This window comes from Paramormyrops kingsleyae, chromosome 4, assembly GCF_048594095.1.
Source record: "Paramormyrops kingsleyae isolate MSU_618 chromosome 4, PKINGS_0.4, whole genome shotgun sequence".
Lineage (NCBI taxonomy): Eukaryota > Metazoa > Chordata > Actinopteri > Osteoglossiformes > Mormyridae > Paramormyrops > Paramormyrops kingsleyae.
The window spans coordinates 10,390,609-10,413,988 of NC_132800.1; the positions used below are offsets into that span (position 1 = coordinate 10,390,609).

The 23,380-nt window shown below is 45.9% G+C and overlaps 1 protein-coding gene across 1 annotated transcript in view; it reads left to right on the forward strand.

Moving 5' to 3' along the window:
* Positions 1-23,380, forward strand: part of cubn (cubilin (intrinsic factor-cobalamin receptor)) — a 54,258-nt gene that overhangs the window by 30,421 nt on the left and 457 nt on the right. The window contains exons 33-66 of the mRNA XM_023790598.2: positions 275-391; positions 530-643; positions 1,191-1,319; positions 2,365-2,497; positions 2,702-2,907; positions 3,332-3,513; positions 4,574-4,766; positions 5,477-5,674; positions 5,947-6,093; positions 6,176-6,366; positions 6,517-6,685; positions 8,815-8,989; positions 9,093-9,271; positions 9,812-10,021; positions 10,629-10,769; positions 11,070-11,251; positions 11,395-11,566; positions 11,774-11,977; positions 12,171-12,320; positions 12,580-12,701; positions 12,960-13,185; positions 13,756-13,940; positions 14,496-14,652; positions 15,148-15,297; positions 15,481-15,669; positions 16,616-16,745; positions 17,018-17,235; positions 18,739-18,944; positions 19,363-19,525; positions 20,076-20,284; positions 20,429-20,573; positions 20,963-21,144; positions 22,115-22,280; positions 23,063-23,298. Coding sequence (XP_023646366.2) covers positions 275-391; positions 530-643; positions 1,191-1,319; positions 2,365-2,497; positions 2,702-2,907; positions 3,332-3,513; positions 4,574-4,766; positions 5,477-5,674; positions 5,947-6,093; positions 6,176-6,366; positions 6,517-6,685; positions 8,815-8,989; positions 9,093-9,271; positions 9,812-10,021; positions 10,629-10,769; positions 11,070-11,251; positions 11,395-11,566; positions 11,774-11,977; positions 12,171-12,320; positions 12,580-12,701; positions 12,960-13,185; positions 13,756-13,940; positions 14,496-14,652; positions 15,148-15,297; positions 15,481-15,669; positions 16,616-16,745; positions 17,018-17,235; positions 18,739-18,944; positions 19,363-19,525; positions 20,076-20,284; positions 20,429-20,573; positions 20,963-21,144; positions 22,115-22,280; positions 23,063-23,298 — 5,876 coding nt within the window. The remainder of the gene's footprint in view (positions 1-274; positions 392-529; positions 644-1,190; positions 1,320-2,364; positions 2,498-2,701; positions 2,908-3,331; positions 3,514-4,573; positions 4,767-5,476; positions 5,675-5,946; positions 6,094-6,175; positions 6,367-6,516; positions 6,686-8,814; positions 8,990-9,092; positions 9,272-9,811; positions 10,022-10,628; positions 10,770-11,069; positions 11,252-11,394; positions 11,567-11,773; positions 11,978-12,170; positions 12,321-12,579; positions 12,702-12,959; positions 13,186-13,755; positions 13,941-14,495; positions 14,653-15,147; positions 15,298-15,480; positions 15,670-16,615; positions 16,746-17,017; positions 17,236-18,738; positions 18,945-19,362; positions 19,526-20,075; positions 20,285-20,428; positions 20,574-20,962; positions 21,145-22,114; positions 22,281-23,062; positions 23,299-23,380) is intronic.

The following is a 23,380-nucleotide window of genomic DNA, read 5'->3' on the forward strand; positions in this document are numbered from 1 at the left end:
AAGCAATAATGATCTACAAAAGCAAAGTAAGAATTATTAAGACAAAATTTTGGTTCATTCTTCTGTTATGAAAAAGTATGTACACAATTTGTAATTCTTTGTATTTAAACATTCCTAAAGCTTTAGATTAGATATTTAAACAGGATTGAATAGTGTCTCCAAAAGCCAAGGTTTTTTGAGTACCTGATTTCCTCTGAGTACAGGTCTGAGTTAAAACCATTAAGCAGTGACTGATGGGTTCCTATCCAGATACTGATGGTCCTTTTCGTTACAGCGTGCGGGGCAACCATCATCAGTGACGACGTGGGCGGGGCTATCGCTTCCCCAGGGTACCCCTTCTACTATCCAGCCAATCAGAACTGCAGCTGGATCATCAAAGCTATGGAACCATGTACGTTACCATGGAGATGACTGTGAAGCAGAACTCTGCTAACTTTTGTTTACGCCCATCCTTCAGAGGATGATTTGGAGGTATTTTTCTAAATTTGGTACTGACAATAAATGTCACTATTTCCCTTTCTCCGCACAGTTAACCACGTGACCCTCTCCTTCACCGACCTCAACGTAGAGAACCACTTTGGAAACTGCTCTGCAGACTTTGTGGAAGTCCTGGATGGGGACAACTATGAGGCACCATCCATTGGTGCGACCCTACAATGAAAGATCTAGAACAGGGGTGTCAAACTGCAGTCCTGGGGGGGGGGGGGGGGGGGGCGTAGCCCTGTGTAGCTTAGTTCTTTCCCTGTTCCACCACAAATGATTCAGCTCAAGAGCTGTGTGGTAATTAGCACAAGGAGCTGAATCAGGTGTGTTAAATGAGGGGAAACCCAAAAATGTGCAGGGCTCCGGCCCCCCAGGACTGGACTCTGACACCTGTGATCTAGAACCCTTACAATTGTTTTAGTTTTAAACCAAAAGCTCATCATAGTTTTGGACAGGAGGCATCTTGAATGTGACATTATTTCTGATGAGTAGTTATAGGAATATAACCATTTGCTGATGCTTTCTAACATATAGTCTGTTGTTCAGACCCTTCTCCTTGGGTATTCCTTGGTAAACAATCCAGCCAGTAAAACCTAGACTCTACAGGAAACTGCAGATTCAGTTTCCTCCACACAGGGAGCATGTGTCTCTTCTCCAAACACATACCTCCGACTGACACTGGTTCTTTTCTCACTTGTGTATGACAGGGCGCTACTGTGGATCTGGGGTGCCCAACCCTATCACCTCCTTTAGCAACGCGCTGGTCGTCAACTTCGTCTCTGATATGTTCATCTCTGATAAAGGCTTCCGGTCCACCTACTCTGCCTCCACCTCTGGTATGATCCCTACCTACCTCCATGACCTCATGTTGTCTATATGCTGAGTGGCAAGGCCTCAGAGCCTATGAAGGTGCCCCAAAAAATGCAAGGAAGATCTGCTGATGTCCATGACATGACATGTAGCAGTTCCACCCATGTATCTTCCATTCACTCATCCATGACATGAAGGGTTCCAGGTCTATATAATAATTCTTCAGGAATATTCTTGATAGGATTATTAACCCTAACCTTTGCATGCTGATGTAGTAAATCCAATGATGAAGTAACTGAAATGGCCAACCAAAAACCTTCCCTGGGATAGCCCGTGTTACCTAAAATCTAATTGAGCTCTATTGTTAAAACAACGATCGCCTGTGTGAAGTATAATCTATAAACCCATGGTGGAGAGTGCTCTACAAGTATTTCTGGGCAAGCTGTCTGGCTATATAACCCTTGTGGCCTACCCAGAAACACCCATAAATGGGGTAATGGCTTTCCATTGTCCAGTGTAGTAATTCTGTATTCAATTACCAATAATTTATATGGGAATTTTTTTTTATCATTCCCAGACCCAAAAAAAATAATCTACCAAATCATACCAAATAACACCTAAAACTTAAAGTAACAGTAACATATACTGTAGTAAAAGCCGGAATGATATGACAAATATACAGCCTATATAAAGTAGAAATAATGTATGTACAGTGTAGTTTCACTAAACGAAAGGAATCTAAACAGGATTTTGAGATAAAGCACAGATACAGTTCAAAGCTATGATGGCTTGATGCAGAGTGTAGTTCCCAGGAAAGGGGCTTGGTGGAGCCACTCTCGGTGTTCGAGGTGCGTGCTGCTTCTTATAACAGCTTGCTACAAAACAAACGCTGAATGCTGTTTTTGCTTTTTTTTTCATAAAAACAAAAATGCTTTTCAGATTTCTTTTGGTTAGTGAAAATAGTAACGTAGGTCTTTCGTAAAAAGATAAGTGGCATAAAGCGAACTTTTGTAAAGTGGGGGATACCTGAATATTTCAGTTCAACCTCTGACCTTTCTCCCTCCTGGTCAGGTTGTGGTGGGGACCTCCACATGGAGTCTGGCGCCTTCAACAGCCCCAACTACCCTGACGCTTACCCCCCGAACGTGGAGTGCGTGTGGACCATCACTAGTTCACCCGGAAACCGTCTGCAAATGTCCTTCATGTGAGGTCCCATACATGAGCATCTGTCCAATTAGAATGAATGAGTCCAGGGACTTGTTTACTGATTGTTCAATAATGTTGGAAAATAGGGATGTTGATGGTTACCCCTTTGCATGAATACTGAGGAATGAGTATGTGCAGTGCAATAGACTTCCAAAAGAGATGGAGTAAAGTCATCATTTTTGTTCCTTCTCCATGACAACAGCACTTTTCAGCTCCAGGAAAGTGATGGGTGCAACAACGATGTCCTAGAGGTCAGGGAAGGAAACTCAACGGGTGTTTTGGTTGGGCGCTTCTGTGGCTCCTCTCTCCCGTCAAACTATACCTCACTTGTGGGACATGTGCTGTGGATCAAGTTCAGCTCTGACGCCACTGTCAGTGGAGATGGCTTCCGGGCTGTCTTCACACACTGTGAGTACTAAGTGCTGACCTTGTACTGAGTACTGAGTACTCACCTTCTCACAGTGAGTAGTGAGATTCTTACTCTGAATAATCAGAGCCAAACTTCTTACACTGTGGGACCTCATATTGAGTACTGAGAGCTAACCATCTCACACAGTGAATTTTGATTACTGACCGTCTCACAAAGTGTACTGATATCTAACCTAACACTGTGAGTAAGTGCCCATCTTCTTGTGATGTGAGTATTAGCAATGAACCACTGTTACTATGAGTACTGAGTATATGTCTTTATCATTGTGAATGCTGTTAAGTCTGTACTGAGTACTGCTGAGTATTGCTTTCGATTGCTTCTCAATGAGTAATATCCCCCACCGCAAGTATCACATGTGAAAACTTTTTTAATTACTGCTGCCTCTCAATTGCGCCCCCCTAGTGTATGGGAATGAAATCACAGGCACCCAGGGCCAAATTGCCTCTCCGTTGTGGCCCCGGATGTACCCCAACAACGCGGACTACCGCTGGACTGTCACCGTGGACGCCAGCTACTACATCGAGGTCCGCTTCCTGGACATGGACATTGAAGATTTAAGCAACTGCTACTACGACAAGCTGAAGGTGGGTTGAGTGGACCTCTGAAGATCAGGCGTTGACCCTTGCTGATGAAGTTCACCAGCAGGACAAAGGATCCTGCTCTGTGCAGATTATATCCATACTGGATGCTTAGGCAGTTCCTTTGCTGGAAACCACGTGAGCTGATTTCACTGTTTTCTTTGTGTCTCAATGACTGCACTCTTCTGAAACTCGCACCTTTTCCTGGCTCCTAGTGACATTCTTTTATTATTATTTTAAGAGTATGTCGATTTTACTGGCCAGGATAGCAACCTTCTAACAAACCTTTGGTGTCTTTCTTGATCCAGCTCATTTTACTGCCCCGTAAAGTTTCCTTGTCAGATGTACAGTACTGTGCAAAAGTCTTAAGCAGTCAATGAAATTTATGTGTAAATGATCTTCATATTAGTGTAAAACTATGATGTTATGTCTGTCAGAGTGTATCAGCTTAGCCAACACCCCATCACGTCATGGCTGGGGAGCCCCTGAGGAGAGGTTAGGGAATCAAAGGGGTATTTTCCTCGTCATTCAAAAATATATCAGTAAGAACACATTTTTGCTAGTTTTTCTTGTGTAACTGTTAATTTGCATGTATTTTAATGTTCAATTGTGTTTTTCCTGAGCACATATACATTTACTACTCAGATAAATAGCATTAATCATTTTCTTTCACTACCTAAGACTCACACAGTACTACATGTTAGCTGCATTTACACAGACAAACATCTTAATGACACAGTTCAGGTTGAGCACCTCAGTGCAATACTTTGCATTTTAAGGTCCTGCTTTTTGACCACTAGAACAGAGGCTGAATCTTCCTCCCAAACCACACGTGTATGACCCATTCCACTAAGCTGAATTTATATGAAGACAGTATTAATGTGATAATTAATGCAGGCCTCTGGCATGTTCTGGTGCTGGTTGTTAGCGGTTAGCGATTAGCCTTTGTTTACGGTCTTCATTGCCTACTTCCTAGTCTCTGTGACTGGGAGTCAAAGGTTAGTGGTATCAGAACTGGACCTCCCCGGTAGTCATTTCCAGCTTGATATTCCTCTATTATTAACAGATGTTTGACGGCCCCGACGTGCACTCTTACCCTCTGGGTGTGTTCTGCGGCCTGGTCCTGCCCCGACCAGTGAGGAGCTCCGGCAGCATGCTGACAGTGGAGTTCCTCTCTGACAGTATGGTGACTGGAAGGGGTTTCCTTCTTGAGTGGACCGCTGTTCAGAGCTCCGGACCACCGCCTACGATCGCTCCAGGTGGGTCGCGGGGTCCGGCTCACTAGCGGCTGACAGATAGAGTCTCTGGCGTAGACATAGTTATTCTTGAATTTGAATTGAATTCTTTCTCTCTGAAGTTACAAAAATCATAGCCAAGGGAGTAACTAGACATTCTGAGTCCCCCAACAAAATGTCACCTTGGGGCCCCCTGCTCACCGTACATGACATAATTTTACATATTAAAGGGTCTCTGTTAAGTGCTGGGCCCCCTGAATCTCTATGGGTAACACCCTTGATCAGAGCACTAGGAAGGTTTTAGGAAACGTGGCTCTGGAATAGGCCTGTTGTGATGAATGGAATTCTCAAATTGAGACCATGGGTGTTGTAGCATCTGTGGCAAACAAATCATTTGGGGCTCGTTCAAATTCCATTGAGGAGTGTCTAATTTGAATAGCTCTTTTGGTGTCTTGTGGTAGTGTGTTGTACAGCTTTTGCTCTGATGCTAACTAGCACTGTTACCTGGGCACTCATTTGAAGCTCAGTCTTTAGCTTCTTCACAGCTGTATGCTTGTAACGTACCATCTGCCTCACTTGTATGTTGCTTTGGACAGAAGCATCTGACAAGTAAACGAAATGTAAATGTGAACGAAGACCTGTTACTTGCTCTCACGCGTTCTGGCCTTGTGTGTCTCTTTCCGTGTGTGTGTGTGTGCATGTGCACGCTGGTGTGTTTTGGCATCTCCTCACAGGTGCCTGCGGCGGGGCCCTCGTGCCGGGTGACAGTCCCATGTTCCTCTACTCCCCCGGCTGGCCGGGCAGCTACGACCCCAGCCTGGACTGCTCCTGGGTGATCCGCTCGCCCGGGTCTGTGGTGGAGTTCAACTTGCTGTTTGTTGACATTGAGGACATTCCGGGCTGCTACTATGACAGCCTGGAGATCCGGGACGGTGAGGGGACCCAAATTTCCTGATGTGATTCCACTTCCTGTCACACAGCAAGCATGTAATCCAGATAATAATAATATAATCCAGAGTTATACTTTTCAAGGACACATTAAGCTTTCAAATATATCTTTCCAAATTAACATTATGCTTGAGGCAGGAAATAAAAGACATAACTACTGTATGAGAGGTCCATCTGTGCCTTTGAGGTGGGTTGCATTCTGGGTAATGTAGTCCCAGAAAGTACGATGGCTACATTTGCTGTATTGCTTATATAGGTGAAACGAAACAGTCCCCACTGTTGGCCAAAGTGTGCGGCCGCCAGCCCCCAGGTTCCCTGCACTCCTCTCAGGAGGCCATGTTCCTGCGTTTCACCTCCGATAGCTCCATCAGTGGCATGGGTTTCAACGCCTCCTACACCAGGGGTGAGTTACTCAGCCATTGATCATCAGGGACAATAGCATGGTGTCACAGTGCCACCTAAGGTGCTATTCCACATTCCTCCAGGCTGTGGCGGTCTCCTTCATGTTGACAGAGGGGTTATCAGCTCGCCGAAATACCCAGAGAATTATACCCCTGACCTGAACTGCACCTGGCATGTAATGGTGACCCCTGGATCACGGATATCCATCAGCTTCCAGACCCCCTTCCAGGTTCAGGGATATGGAATTGCCTGCAGTACCGGAGATTACCTGGAGGTGAGGTGGGGGCACTATTGGGGGCACACTGGACAAATATATTTTCTGGGTCTAAGAAACAGAGAGATTCTTTATGCTATGCAGTCAGTTGTATGTTAGTGCACCTTTAAGAGTGAGGGCGTGGCTTTATGGCTGACTCCATGTCTGTAGCTGAGGAATGGCCCAGATGCATCAGCCCCGCCCCTGGGCGGGCGCCTTTGTGGGTCCAGCCCCCCTGGGATCATGCAGACCACGGACAGCCACCTCTACGTGCATTTCATCAGTGACAGCAGCAATGAGGGCCACGGCTTCAAGATGACCTTTGAGGCTCACAACCAAGGTGTGTTGTCCTGTGTTATAACAGGTCATAACATTGCCAGCACACAGATGTAACTACTATGCTAATAGAATAGAACCTTGGAGCTCAAAAGCCTCTTCACTCGGCCAACTCGGACATGAAGCTGGTCTGTTGAATTCTTTGTCGACTTGTACCTCAACCGAAGTCTTGGAACTCAACGGTTCCCTGGTAAAACCTGTATGGGTCGAGATGCATTCAACACTACCAATTCGGACCTCAAACGGGTCGGTCAAGAAAAATGTAACTTCAGCTCGTTCGAGAACTCGGAATAAGACAAAACAAAACAGACCTGCTAAAACTTGCATGGATCGAGATGTGTCTCTGATGGGCTGAAACAAAGGCAATCAGATCTACTGGGATGCTGATGCCTCTCTCAGTTCGACTTGCAAAAGCTGTGTTCCTGTGTTCAGTGTGTGCTTTAGCTACAGTACATTTAGTGATACAGTAATCATTTCCCTAAGAAAGGGAGTAGTGATAGCAGCAAACCAAAGAGCAAAGTGGTGAGAGTAACTGTAGAACTTAGGGAGGAAATTATAGCGAGACTTGAAGGTGGTGCACGTGTTTGCTCTCGCGTCAGAGTATGGGACTCTCATTGGATACATCTTTATTGCTTTTGTATGTGTGCTTTTTCATGCGTGTATTAGTTTTATCTTGATTGTTAATGCTTTTTATCATTAGTTAGTTAGGTAGAGAAGTTTAAATAGGTAATCATTCAGGGGTCTGGAACTTATTAAATTTTTATGGGGAAATTTGACTTAGACCTTAAGCAAATCGCAACTCACCCAGCCGTCTGGAAAAACTTAAGTTTGGAAGATACTACTGTACATTAAAGTGTAAACGTGTTCAGTAGTGGAATCAATGGTTGTATCACCACTAAGATGCTGTTTAATGTTTTCAGTAACTAAAAGTAAAATGTGCATCCCTTTTTAACTTTCAAAGTTAGCATAATGCCAGCCAACGAACAGTTGTCCCTTGGTATCCGTTAGGGATTGGTCCCAGGACCCCCCACGGTTACCAAAGACTGAGGATGGTCAAGTCCCTTATATAAAATGATGTCATATTCAAGTCCCTTATATAAAATTATGTCATATTTGCATTTAACCTATGCACGTCTTCCCATACACTTTAAATCATCTCTAGATCACTGTATAATGTAAATGTTATGTAGATAGTTGTTATACTATATCGTTTAGGGAATAATGACAAGAAAAAAGTGTCTTCGTGTTCAGTAGAGACGCAGAGTACAGCAGCATATGCCTACACATCATTTCATTGTACAGTTCATCACTGCAGCAGGATATACCTGCACATCACTTCATTCTACAATTCATCACTGCAGGAGGATATGCCTACACATCGCTTCATTCTACATTTCATCACTGCAGCAGGATATGCCTACACATCACTTTGTTCTACATTTCATCACTGCGGCAGGATATGCCTACACATCACTCCGTTCTACAATTCATAACTGCGGCAGGATATACCTACACATCACTCCGTTCTACAATTCATCACTGTGGCAGGATATGCCTACACATCACTTCATTCTACATTTCATCACTGCAGCAGGATATGCCTACACATCACTTCATTCACATGGATTCAATGTAGTGCTCGGCACACAGCAAAGTCAAATTTTGCTTTTTGGAATAATTTTGATCTGCAGTTGTATTAGCCACCAATATTTTTTTTGGGTTTGTATAGTGTACAGGATTTGTACAGTTTTCAGCTTTATATCTCTGCCATGATGAGTATTTATCGGTTACAGGCAGTCCCCGGGTTAAGAATGTCCGATTTACGGACAACTCATACTTACAAATGGACTGCCATAAAGCCGGAATAAACACAATGCTTCGTATTAACAAATGCACGCCCTACTGATGGTCGTGAAAACATTGTGCAGCTTCAGCAGTTCTTTGGCTTGAGGTACAGTACAGTACAGTACCGTATGTAGTTACTTTTATTATTACTGTATCATAATAATTATTATATCTGGTATTATTTTTCCAACTTACTTACAAACTCGACTTAGGGAGTGGATTGTGTTAGTAACCTGGGGATATGCCTGTATTTGGTTCGCAAACCTGATTCTGTATTACATCCCATAGCCTGTGGGGGAGCCATTGAGCTTAGAGACACAGACCCCCCAGGCTACATCACATCCCCCAACTACCCTAGCAACTACCCCGAGAACATCGACTGCATCTGGATCATCACCGTACCCAATGGGGAGTCTGTGCAGATTGACTTCGTGGATGAATTTTACATAGAGCAAAATACTGGGTGAGTTTGGTTTGGTGGGGGGTGGGGTCACACCTATTGTGATACAGCTGGATTCAGTCTCCAGTGTACCCAATGACATGCGGCAAACTCCTTCCCCCCAAAGCTGTGTCTATGACTACCTGGAACTGCGGGATGGTGCCACCTCCGACGACCCCCTGATCGCCCGACTCTGTGGCAACCAGAAGCCCCCCACCCAGCGTTCCACCGGCACGGTCATGCGGCTGCGTTTCCGCACCGACAGCATGGTCACGCATAAGGGATTCCGGGCCAAATACTCCATTAGTAAGTGGTGGGGTCAAAGGTCAATGGGGTCAGCGGTCAACAGAAGGAACACTGAGACCTTTGTCGGTTTAGAATTATCTTCAAATGCTTAACCCCCTCTTTAATATTTAATATCTGGCCCAAAGCGTAAGCAAACTAATTGGCTGCTTAAGACCCAGCAAGGACTAGTAGAGCCCCAATTTGATCAGTCTGTCTGAATGGGAAGCAAGAAGAGATATGACAACTAGGTTAATCAATTATTGCAAATTTTGTCTCAGAATGGGTTAGGGCAGCACTGATGTGACATATCACACTCAAAAAAATCAGCAGCTGGACCTTATAACCGCAAGCCTAACTCTGATAGTCCTTATTTCCTGGAATTTTAATGTTCAAGCTCAAGTTCAAGCTTCCTGCATCCATTGTGTTTGATGCATAGACTTTTCCGTACTAAAGTCTGACTAATAATCATAGACTGGTTAGCATTTAGGCTGTGATTCAGGGCTTGCAACTCCAACCGTAACATCTCCACTTGTCCTTTGCCCCTCTCCTACCCCCCAAAAGCCACATGCGGGGGCACGTACACCGGCCAGAGTGGCATCATCCACAGCCCCGGGTACCCGGACAGCCACTACCCAGACGGGTCCATCTGTGAGTGGTACATAGAGGGCCCAACAGGCCACTACCTGACCCTGACCTTCAACGCCCTGGACCTGCAGGGATCCGATGCCTGCTCCGCTGACTATGTGGAGCTTCGGGAGTACAACGCCTCAGGTGAGCACTAGGGGGCGAGAGCGAGCAAGCATGTGTAAATAAATCGATCTGAAACCTCAGAGTAGATGCACACCTAGCGAGCAGATTCTATAGTTTGTAAGACTCCTTTATGGCCTCTTTTGGGTTTATAAGTGCAATATTTTGGTCATTCTCCTCTACAACATATATCACATAATCAGGGATTGACATAACTGGTACGCAAGTACGCATTCACCTTTAAAAGCGATACGTGCAGCAATCGATTAATGTAACAGCGTAAATATGTACGTATTTTATGTGCATTTGCGCCAATATGACAAGAAATTACCATGCGTTTTATCCTCTATACCGCAAATGAAGTACAAATTAGCATATAAAGGTTAAAATGCATGATAATTTCTTGCCATATCGGCGCAAATGCACATGAAACGCAAGAACACATTTACGCTGTTACAACAATCAGTTGCCGCACATATCACTTTTAAAGGTGAATGCGTTCTTGCGTACCAGTTATGTCAATCCCTGCACATAATATTTGACCAAATGGTAATTGAGAGGCATTGAATCAGTGTAACGCCATAGTTTTGTGAATCTGAGCACTCTTTTTGCCCCATGTTTTGGTTGCCAGGGCGACTCCTAGGCAAGCATTGTGGGAACAGCCTTCCGGCACCTGTGGACACAGGGGACAGCTTCGCTTACGTGAAGTTTGTTAGCGACAGCAGCATCAACGGCCTCGGTTTCAGCCTGGAGTTCGCCGCCAGCGTGGAGGGTGAGTGTAGCTTCGTACACAGGGCCTCCCCCTTCTCTCTCCTTGTCTTTTGTGTTGGTCGTTGTTGATTTTTTTAAATAAAGTTTTGTTTGAATTGAACTGAATTCAGTTCAATTCAGTTAAGTACAGTTCTGTTCAATTCATTTCAATTCGATTCAACTCAGTTAAGTTAAGTTAAGTTCAATTCCATTAATTTCAATTCGGAATGTGGGGTGTTAGTGTAGGGGAGGTCTGTATCCTGAATAAAGGCATCTACTCTACCGTTGAGGCTTCCCTTTCATTAATTGCTCATTCCCGTAGAATGTGGAGGAGAACTGAATGCCGCGTCAGGGACCATCTCATCCCCGAACTATCCAAACCTGTACCCGCACAACCGCGTGTGTCATTGGAGGATCACCGTGCCCTTGGGCCGCAGGGTCACCCTCACCATCAATGACCTACGGCTGGAAGGCCAGATTAACTGTCCCTTTGACTACGTGGCTGTGAGTGCTGCCAGTCCCGGGTCACATGACTGACCAGGCACAGTCACTGGGCTCGGTCACATGCCGCACGACATCTGCCGGTATCTAGAACTCAAGATGGGGGAATCCAGAGGGTCCTGATGGTGTTCCGGTGCCCCCTTCAGGTCTACAATGGATTGTCACCCAATGCCCCGCTCCTCCAGTGGTTCTGCGGCACAGTGAGTGCTGGGACCCAGGTCAAGTCATCCGGGAACACCATGGCTATCACATTTGGCACTGATTCCTCGGTGTCCAACGGGGGCTTCAGCGCTGACTACTCATCTGAAGAATCGGCAGGTAAAATTCTTTCATAGCAATAATAAGGATAAGATACTTCAGCTTTAATTTCTGTTCAAAATACCCCTTTTCCACCATCCAATCTCTGTGGATCCAGAAAGAGAACAGCATTATGGGAAACCCTGTGGCATGTAGCCTGGGCTGTGCCTGACACGCCGGGACACTTACACCACAAAATAAATGCTGTTGATGTGCTCTCCCACTCAGTTTGTGGCGGGATCCTGAGCAACCCCACCGGAGGAAACTTCAGCTCCCCAGAGTATGGGATTGGTAACTATAGCAACAACCTGAACTGCGAGTGGCTGATCCAGAATCCACAGCACAGCAACACCTCCATCACGGTGGAATTCCTGGACTTTCACCTGGAGCACCACCAGACCTGCGAATGGGACTACATCGAGTTCCGCATGGGTGAGGGCTGCTGCCCCCTCCACCAGGGCAGGGGGGCTGGGGGGTGGAGGGGCATAGAGATAGATCACCTGACTGTTATTGGGGGTCTGCCCTGTTGCTCCAAATGGGAGGAGCAGATGATGATGATGATGATGATGATGATGATGATTTGTACATAGAATATTGAATATATATGTAACGTTTTTCCTGTCAGGTGACCACAACAGCGAGCTCCTGGCCCGGTTCTGCGGTCAGACGACACCGAACATCCCACTGGTTGTGCCCACCTCAGAGCTCTGGGTTCACTTTCGCACAGATGCGAGTGTTGTAGACCTGGGCTTCAGTGCAAAGTACAATTTCTCAGGTAAACTACAGGAATACAGGAATCCCGAGCTACATATTTTTTAGAATTACAATTACGATGCAGTTAGATTACTAATTGAAATTTAGTTACAATTGGTAATTGAAACTCCATTACAAAAGCAAATTATAACTCAATTACAATTGCTAATTGTGATTCAGCTGTGGTCAAGTGCATTAATATTGATGCGGTCTTACTACCATTGAGCCAGAGAAAAGTCCACTGGTCAAAGGTCAAAGGTGAATCTCTACCTTCCTTCCAGAGTGTGGAGGAATGCGGGCTGGAGAAGGGGGGGTGATTGACAGCCCTGGGTACCCCAACAACTACCCTAGCCCCAGCCGCTGTGCCTGGCTCCTAGAGGCCCCCGAGGGCCACACTATTACTGTAAGTCGGAATGTTGGTGGATATTTACACTCAAGGGTACAACAGCAGTTCCCCTGACAATCATGTGATTACAGTCATTAGGACTGCTAACCTTTAAATAGGCTTAATAAGATATACTCCACAGCGACACATACGTTGAGCTGGTAGCCTAGTGATCTACAATGTAGATTTCAGATCTAGGTTCATGGTGAGTATGATAGAGTCACATGACAAGCAATGACCAATGAACATGCTTTATGCTTCCCTTGATGCCCCAAGCTCACCTTCACCTACTTTGAAGTGGAACAACACAACCAGTGCTCCTGGGACTCCGTGAGCATCTTGAATGGACGGCATCCTGGGTCCCCCCTGATTGGCCAGTACTGTGGGACCAACTCCCCTGGAACCATCCGCTCCGGCTCCCGTTGGCTGGTGGTGGTGTTCCTCGCCGACCACAGTGTATCACGTGGTGGTTTCCACGCGACTTGGAGCACCGATTCGTCGGGTACGAGGCCCTCATCCCTAACTGTGCTGTGTGTTCATACCATTCTTCATAATTAACAATAATAAATTTTGGATCGCTGGACCTAGAGTATGCTAACGTGGTAAACTCATTGAAAAATATCACAGAAATAATGCTAACAATGGTTTCCCTACTTAGCGTATGCCAAGCGGCACATCCTGGCCACTTCCTGTGGCGGGTATAACTTCCTGTTGTGTAACCCTCATGGTTTTCATACATCTGGGGAAAAAGAATGAATCTGGTGGCTCGTCTCAGACTGTTTTTAGGTTACCTCATTGAAATGTGCAAAATGTTTTTCATTTCCAGCTAACACTCTGTGCTCTTTGTTCCTGATATACAATGGATGACAGGAAAGACCAAACACCTGACCTCCGTCGATTGAATTAAAAAAAAAAACATGCATACAGGAATCGCTGTTTGCTCAGCTCAGGATCCGGATAATAGACTCATAGGCTTTTATAGAGGAAAGACTCAAGACAAAATAGACTAAATTAAGACTGAAATCTGAGGAACTGGCCTGATGAACTGTGTCCCCCCCCCCCCACCCTGCAGGCTGTGGAGGAATCCTCCATGCTGACAGTGGTACCATTACATCTCCGGGTTACCCCCAGAACTTCCCGGCCAACAGCGAGTGCACCTGGAACATCGTGGCTCACGAGGGCTATCACCTGGAGATGAATTTTCACAGCGAATTTGAGATCCCAGATTCCAGCCAGTGCCAGAGCAGCTATGTGAAGGTGTGGGTGGGGCCAGGGTGTGAAGGGGTGTGGCTACTGGCCACATATTTTCACAGCTAGGTGTTTATGCTGAAGCAGTTAGTGTAAATCAGATTTTGTGGTATGATTTCAGTCCCAGACCTTGGAAGTTCAAGTCACTGAAAAGGTCGCTAATCACTTCTAGCTTTAAAATCACATTCCTCTGAAAACACATTCTGCTCTGAAGTTACATGGTATTATCAAAAACGCAAATATACTTCAGTTTGTCCTATGTCATATTTAAAAATAAAAATGAAATAATGTACAGAGGATCAATTTAAGACATATTTTGCATTAAAAGCCATTAGTCATTGCTGTTAGAAACTAGTGCAAGAAATATGTTATCAAGGACTAATCCGGCAAGTTGACACTAATGTTTTGTTTGGTGTTTTTCACAATGAGCCTTCCCTTAACCGGGTTACCATAACTACCTAAACCATGACCGCCTAAACATGTCCGCCGGCGTGTGAATGCAGTCCGCCCCCTGACCATGCCTTGCTTCATTGGTTGGGGCTGTTACTCTTCCTGTTCCCTCAGGTGTGGTCAGGCCACAAGGAGCTGGACCAGCATTTGTTGGTGATCGGTTGTGGGTCAACGCCTCCCGCGCCGGTCGTAGCCCCATTCAACATCATCACGGCCCGCTTCCAGTCCACTGGCACCCCTGCCAAAGGCTTCTCAGCCTCCTTCTTTACACGTGAGCTCTAACTCTGGATCTGCTAAAGTTAGCCTGTGCTTATCTAGCTAAATACACAGAGTGAATGTATGCTAATAGCTAAGGATTTATTTTAGTGCACAGGCTGCACTCGACTTGTTTTTAACTGCCTTAAGTAAATCCGGAGTTACAAAAAAAAAAAAATATCCATGATTCACAGAGTTCACAGAAGCGCTAACGCTAAAAAGTGATTATTAATTAAGTTCTTTACTTCGCGTTACTATTTTAATTTTGAGTTCTGTGTTTTTTCTTGTTTTGAATAGTATGAGACGATAAATTTGACTTATGTAAGGGTTCATTGAGTGGATTATTCACATCAGTCAACAGTTGTCTGTATATGTACGCTATAGTGACTATCCAGTTATGTACTAAATTCGTACTGTTACTCTAACTTTTAATATGTTTTGGATTGGATGACAGTTTTGCTGTACAGCAAAGCACTTTGTGGAGACACTGATGTTTTCTCCCGGGTCCCAGGCTGTGGGGCAAACTTCTCGGCCCCCATTGGACGCGTGGTCAGCCCCGATTACCCCGCCCAGTACCCGGCCAGGTTCAACTGCGACTACCTCATCGATGTTGGCGAGCAGAAGGTTGTCGTCTTAGAGTTCCGTACCTTCCAGGTTGAAGGTGAGACCTGTGTGTGTGTGTGGGGGGGGGGTTCCAGCAGCCTGTTGCCTAGAGAATTAGCTAAAGAGCCTATTGGCTCTTGTAAGCCTTTTATTTGTAAGAGTAAGAACTTGTAAGTCATATAGATTATGTACTTGTAAGCTATGCATTAGGATCTGAACCTGTGCCCTGCCTGCACTCCAGCTCACTCCACCTGCCAGTATGATGGTCTGAAGGTCTATGATGGGCCGGCCGCCTCCAGCCCCCTGCTGGCCGTGCTTTGCGGCCACACCATCCCAGGAACCTTCACCACGTTCGGGCCCATGCTGCTCAACTTCTACTCCGACAGCATCATCAACGACTACGGCTTCCTGGCTGAGTACCACATCATCCGTGAGTATCAGGGTTATGGGTTTGAATCCAACTGGGAAAAAGTCTATTAAAATTACATTGCATTGACTGGAGGAAAGTAGCCCAGTAACCCAGAATGCCTCAGATTCAGCTCATCATTTCTCTGGCCAAAAATGTCACATTAAAAAATTTTTTTTTTAAAAAAAGGGCATTTTCTTACTCTTTTTTTCCAACTCTTGCCTTGCTGTTACTTTCCAGTGAAATTCAGCATTCTTCAGCTAAAATATTGGTCCCATAAGTATTTCACCATCATTTTTCTCATAGAAGTTACCAAAACCCACTAGACCCCACTAAAGCGGCTACTTTGTAGCAAACTTCCACAGTCTTCACCATGGCGATGAAAGTGTAACTTATTAAATATAACCTGGGCAAAGTATCCATTTTTACCTGCTGGTACTTATTTAAAACACTGTGCTTGACCTTCTCAGATGATTAATACTATCGGTTTGTCGACCATGTAACAACCGAATAACTGATGACGGCCTAGTTCTGACACATCTGTTGTGCCACACCCACAGCAGATCGACGATTATTGTTTATTTTAAACCCCATCCCACGGTGTGTGTGCGCGTGTGCGGGGGGGGGATGCTCTCCATGTGCTGTGAGGGCTTCCTCCAGCGACTCCAGTTTCCTCCTGTGATGCAGACATGCAAATAGCTGCCTGTGAGTTGGCCTGAGTGTGTCCTACAGCAGCGGCCTTTCCAGACAGGGAACCTTTCCTGGGACCTGCTCAGGCTCATAGTGTCAGTGCTGGATAGGAAATCATGGTTATATGAGTTATATGATCATGTTAGAGTTACGTGAGTGCAGATGGGAGAGCAGAGCTACATGAATATAGGTGATGAGTTAAGGTCCAGGAATATTGTGGTGTTGTAGCTTTATCCTGAAGGCGCATGTCATGCCCCATGACTCTGTCCTGCTCCTACAGCCTGTGGGGGCATCTTCAACAGCAGCACCGGCTCAGTGGGCAGCCCCACCCTCTCCATCAGCGACTACCACCACAACATCAACTGCACCTACCACATCATCGTCGGCACCAACAGGATCGTAGAACTCAAGTGAGTGTTCCTGGTCTCGCCACTAGGGGGCCTGGTGCTTAAAGTCCGGCACACCGGTGCGAAGCTGGGTTCTGGTTATGGATGTGTATTAACAATCAAACTAGAAATTGTATATTAATGTAAAATTTGAGAGGTCATTGCTTACCTGCCCAGTTTTTTTTTGTCTTTGATTGCATACCCATCTCAAGAAAATGAGGTTATGTAACTCAGTGAATTTGGCCAAGTCGTAGTGGTTGTCATGACAACCCCTCCTTTGCCTTCCTATCTCTCAGGTTCGACACCTTTAACCTGGAGGCTTCTTCCTCCTGCCAGTATGACTACTTGGCAGTGTATGACGGGCCAGACACCCTTGGTCCTCTGCTGGGGAAATTCTGTGGCAGGGAGGTCCCATCCACCCTCAAGTCCTCCACCAATCAGCTCTTCATCGTCTTCTGGACTGATGCCACTGTTTCCGGGGAGGGCTGGAGGGCCACATACAGTGAGACGTTAGGTAGGAGATGTGACCCAGGAAATTATGTAATCTGAATAGATGGTTTAATGAAGAATCAGCTTGCCTGGGTAACTGCAGTCACTCAGTGTATTTCTGCATTGAACTTTCACTGCACACTTCAAGTCCCCATCCTCTCCGTCATGATTGGGGAACCAGGTGGTGTGTCTTTCTTGGGGGTCTACAGATGGCTTTAAAACTGCTACCATCTTGAAATGCAGTTCCACTAGTTCAATGTGTTGCTTCGATATGATGACATGGGTCTCACGGCCTGGATTTCACAGCCTCCCCTGGTCCTGTTCCAACTTACCCTAGTCAGTGGTAGATTCATCCATCCTGGTTTGTTTAGTGAGTCACAGCCTGCACCGAACTCCTGCTCATGCTTTAATCACGCCCATTCATGGTTAACAAGATAAGAGATCATAAGACCATAATGCCACGCAACACAAAAGCAGCCCTTATTCTTCTTAATTTAGAAGTACTGATACATCTAATTCTCCAATAAAGATGGTTTGAGCGGAGTCTGTCCTCAGTGTCTGGGTCTTCTGAAAATCTGCTGGAGCTTGGAAGGAGTCATGTGACATAACTTTCCAGAACGCCACCTTTTCTGAAACTTGGAGAGGATAATCTGTCTGAATCAGCAGGGAGACCAGGAGCTGGTAGCAGTTACTACTGCCGAACTGACATCGTTTACTGGTTAATTAATGTACTTGCATTAAGTCACTGTTTGGCATTGTCCTGAAAGCTAAATACGTAGATGTTCATTTACTTAAATAAGTCAAAGTCAGAAGCAAACATAGTTTCCTTTTTAGAGGCTGTGGAAGGGGGGAGGTGAAAGACAGGAAACAAACTGTTAGTGTATGGTCCTTCATCACTTCCACCCCCTCCTCCCCAGGAAATTAGCCCCAGTAACAATAACCACCCAGGCAAGTACCCTGGGATTACATCATCGTCATTACATCACCAGACTTCCTGTCTTTACAGCTCTGAATGTGTGCTGCTGAAGTCAAAGCCTGAGGACCCAAAAAAACACTTGCTGTACTGAGCCCAAGCAGAATAACCTGAATCATTTATCTGTGCCAGACTCAATCATTCAGGGAAAGTGCTTTTTGCTCATTGCTATGCCTCTAAGATTCTGAATGTGCTGCGTTAGTTAGAGGAATGAAAAGGAAAGAAGCAATATTAAGAAGTTTCCGTTTTCTATGCAAGCTTTTGCGTTTGTGGATTACTACTGCCACCTGCTGGTGGATCTTGACATAATTCCTCTGTGTGCTCAATTCAATTTCAGTTTGATTTACTTTTTCGTTTCGCGTCTTTCACAGCAAACTCACCCCTAAGCACTTGACATGGATGCGTTGAAATCCTAAAAATGGAACTGCTTTAATAAAAGCTAGGTGTTAACTGTGAACTGCAGGTGTGAACTGCATGTAACCAAGATTTGTCTCCCCCTTGTGGTTGCTCCTGAATCCCTCACGCCATTCCTTTCCTCCCTGGTCTCCCTTCCAGGACCCCAGCAGGGCTGCGGCGGCTACCTGACCAACCCAACAGGCACCTTTGGCTCGCCAGACATCAACCTGGATGGGAAGTACGAGTCGCGGCTGAACTGCCTGTGGCTCATCGCCGCGCCGGTCAACAAGGTGGTGGAGCTCACATTCAGCACCTTCGAGCTAGAGGGGCCCACGCAGGGCACCTGCAAATATGACTACGTCCAGGTAAGGGCACAGTGACCTCTGCTGGATTCTGCCAGCGTTCATAGCCCTTTCTGGACTGGAGAGCTCTATAAATAAGCAAGATAAGCAGAATACTTCAGAATGTACGTTACTAGAACAAAACTAACAATAGGCATTAGACAATAGCATTTAGGTAAGTGGTTTAATTACTGATGATAGCATAATTATGATCTCTTATAATATAGCTGGTTAGCTATATCCTGCTTCCTGGTGTAACTGTGCAGATTAGATGCCTACTAATCTGAAGAAGCAATTAGACGTCCATTAGCATCCCTGCTAACTCCTATGTTTTGTGATTACATGAAGTTATTGGGCATCCCCATGTTCCCATGTCAAATGACAGTGTAGACGTGTAACTGCTGATCCCACCTCTCAGCCCTGACTCTGGAAACCCCCCCAGATCTTTGACGGAGACAGTGCGAACTTCCCACTCGTGGGAACCTTCTGCGGCAATGCTGTGCCAGCCCCATTCCGCTCCACCGGGAACTTCCTCACGGTGCATTTTATTACTGACAACACGGTGGCCTTCTCCGGCTTCAATGCCACCTACAAGACTGAAGACAGTAGGTTGTGTTCCTTGGCACCCTCTACAGGCAACGCTTGGAACTACAGAAAAATTGATTACTAAGATACTGTATTTTCCACCTATAATGAATGGGTTGGTGACCCATGCTGGGATACTCCCTGTCTTGTACCTGTTGCTTCTGAGATGAGCTCCATGAGGCTGCATAGGACAATTCCAATGTAGAACTATGTTCATCACATGGTTTACAGGCAGTGCTAAATTGTGTGTGTGGATTATATATTTATGACATTTTTTGGGACCAAATGTCCCTCACAATATAATATAAACCTGTTATTTTGACGTTGTGGGGACCATTTTCAGGTCCCCGCAAAGATCTGAAAAGCAATCAAAAAACTAAAAATGCCAATAGTCTTGTATTTTGTTTGGTTACTTATGGTTAAGGTTAAGGTTGTCATGTTGGGATTAGAGTTTTCCCCAGAAATGAATGGAGGGTCCCCACAAAGATATAATTCCAAACCTTTGTGTGTGTGCGCGTGTGTGTGTGTGTGTGTGTGCGTGTGCGTGTGTGTGTGTGCGCATGTGCGCAGTGCTCTGCGGGGGCAGCTTCAATGCCACAAGCTCGCCACAGACCATCACCTCCCCGATGTTCCCCAACGCCTACCCCGACTCCACGTCCTGCCGCTGGATCTTAGACTCCCCTCCTCAAGAGAACATCAAGGTGTCGGTGCAGAGTTTCCACCTGCAGCCATCACAGGGATGTACACAGAACTATCTGGAGATGAAGGACTGGCCAACGGTAAGGCCTGTGTGACTCAAGTCACTGTAATAGACTATAGAAGTACTAGAAAGTCATTCACTTAATGTTGTAAGCTGTTAGAACTGCACCATCTAGTGGCGGAACTGAGAAATGCATCCCACCCTCGCTATTTCCGTTTTTTAGGGAGATTACGGGCAGGTGCACAGATTCTGCGGTACCGATTCGAACGTACCGGATTTTTACTCGTATGGACGCACCATGCACCTCACGTTCAAGTCCGAGGCCTACATGGACGGCAACGGCTTCAGTCTCACCTACCAAGTGGCAGGTGATGTTAAAACAAATGCAAGATCTCTTGCCTCAGTTGCTTCTCTGTGTTACTCATTTTAAGCTGTGTTTATTTCAGTTTAACTTCACCCTTAGTTCCAGTGGATATAGCTATTTTATTTCACTTTTAATATTACTGGTATCGATTTCTTTCTAGTCTTTATTTTCTTTTTTCATAGTTTTTCTTCTGTGTAGTGTTAAGTGTGATAAGTGTTTGCTTATTACTCTCATGGTACCTTTCAGCCCTAAAGGGTGTGGTAATTAGTCATTCTTTCATTTCCTTACTACATCCCAAACCCTTTTTAAAGTACAGAAACAGCTACTCTGCTCTAGCTGCGTGCTAATGACGTATACCACGCGTCCGCTAACGGCTCACGGTGTGTCTCACAGGGTGCAGCCGGGTGTACCAGCAGTCGTACGGCTACCTGAAGAGTCCAGGCTGGCCGGAGACCTACCCCCACGACGTGGACTGCGCCATCACCCTTCAGGCCCCCCAGAACAGCTCCATCTCGCTCTTTTTCACCAGCTTCGACCTGGAGTCCCACCCGTCCTGCAGCTACGACTTCCTGGAGGTGACCACATCCTCGGGCCTCCTTCGCGCTTGTGCTCGTGAGCGGCGCCTTAGCGGCGGCTGTCAGATCCGTCGTGGCGCTGTGACGGAGCTGCCCCCCCCCCTCTCCCCAAGCAGACCTGTGGGCTGGGCCTGTGCTAGTTCACGATACCCCACCAGGGCCATGACAGCTGAGGAATAAACTGCAGCTTCCGTGCAATTCACACTGTAATCCTTTACAGCACATTTCCTGTTAAGACTCACTAAGAAGCCACACTTAGAGAAGATTTAATAATTATACCGTCTAAAATAAAGGGTTCATGCAATATTTCTCTCTTTAGAATCGTATTTATGGTATGGTCTAAGTAAGAGGTTTCGGGTTATTTTTCACTTCCTGATTTAGCCAAATTGTAAATCTAGAGCTTGAAATACAGTTTAGTCACCAATTACTGTGCAGAATAAAGAAGCGGCACAGAGGCTGGAGATTATCTTGGCAAACAATGAATATTAACTACACTGCAAACAGGCCACAATAGACACTAGAGGATGAAAATATGTGCCTCTCGTTGGCTCTTATAGCCCTTTTTAACATCAATAATCCAATTTTATATGCTGTAGCAAATCTTTACAGTTGCATTTGGCACAGAGTGCTTTAGGGCTTTTGTCCAGCGAGAATGGGAGAACAGAAAAACCTCAGAAAAAAATGATAGTATAAGGGGACAAAATGAAACTTGCTTCATCCTTCAAGGAAAATAATGGAGCAGCCATCCTGAGTACCCTATAACAGGGCTCTTCAAATCTGGACCTCCATTCCAAATCCAGGCCTTGTTTTCAGTTCTCCCAGGTAGTTAGTTTAATAATTACTGATTCTGATTGGTCAGAGGCTACACACCTGGCTTACAGGTAAAGGAAGTGCTCGGACCTTGAGGACCGTGATTTGAATAATAGGGCCCTATAAAGTGCATTGATTGACTTGCAGTTGCCCCCTGCAGGTGCGGAATGGAAGCACAGCTGATGCCCCGTTGCTGGGGAAGTTCTGCGGGTCGGCGCTGCCCGGCCCGGTTTTCCCCAGGTCCAATTGGCTCTTCCTGCGTTTCAAGAGTGACTTCTCTGAAGTACGCGATGGCTTTGAAATAACGTGGACTTCCTCCCCACAGGGTAAGAGGAGGGCGTTGGTGCTGTCAATCAGAATGAGGAGGCGGGGCTTACATACATACAGTACTGTATGGCCAATCAGTGCAAAGGGGAGAGGTGTGATATTCAGCAAGTTGTCAGACATAACAAGCAGGACTTAACAGGACAATTTTCACAATGAGGAGTGGTGAGCTCTGAGCCAATCAGAGTCATGAGATCACATAGGCACATTCAGTCATCTATCAAAGCACATGAACTAGGGCGTAATCACAACCTATACAGGACTAGAGAAACCCTCATTAAGTCCCAGTCAGTGAGACGTCCTTGCTGCTCTGTCGTCTGAATGCCACCATGACCAGTCACTCTCTGTCATCGCTCGAGTTCATTTTATAAGGAATGAAAATGCAGCTGCCCCCACTCAACCCAAGACACACAGCCTAATTAGTGTCAAGCAAACATTAATTTCCATAAGCGTGATCTCCCCCTGCCCAGGTGACCCTTAATATCTGTAGGATACTCCCCGACCGCTATCTGAATATCATGGTTATTTACCGAGCCTAATCTGGCCAGCTGTTCCAGTTCGTCTCGTATCTGTGCAGCCAGCAGCTTGCTGTACTTCTTTTTTTAACGAATAAGCCAATTCCTGCATCGCCTTGGATTCTGGAAAAGCTTGTGGGTCACTAGAAGACATTGTAGTTGGATAGACCCATAATGCTCCTCTTCAGATAGAATTCACAGCTTCGTTGCGTATTGATTGCTTATTAACCAATGAGAGAGCTGCCTGACTTGCATGTGACTCTCCCCAGGATGCGGAGGCATGTTGTACGGAGACCACGGCTCCTTCACCAGTCCTGATTTCCCCGGGACCTACTCCAACGGCAGCCAGTGTGAATGGACCATCCAGGCCCCGGTAGGCCGCGTGGTCACCGTCACCTTTGTCCAGTTCAGCATCGACGACCCTGGCGACTGTCAGAACAACTACCTCAAGCTGTACGACGGGACAGATACCAGCAGCCCCCCCATCGGACCATACTGTGGAGCGGTACGTGTGGGACGCAAGTCACCCACCCCCGTTCGTGTGTCACTTCCTAGCCTAGCATGATTCTGACAACGATGTCATGTTA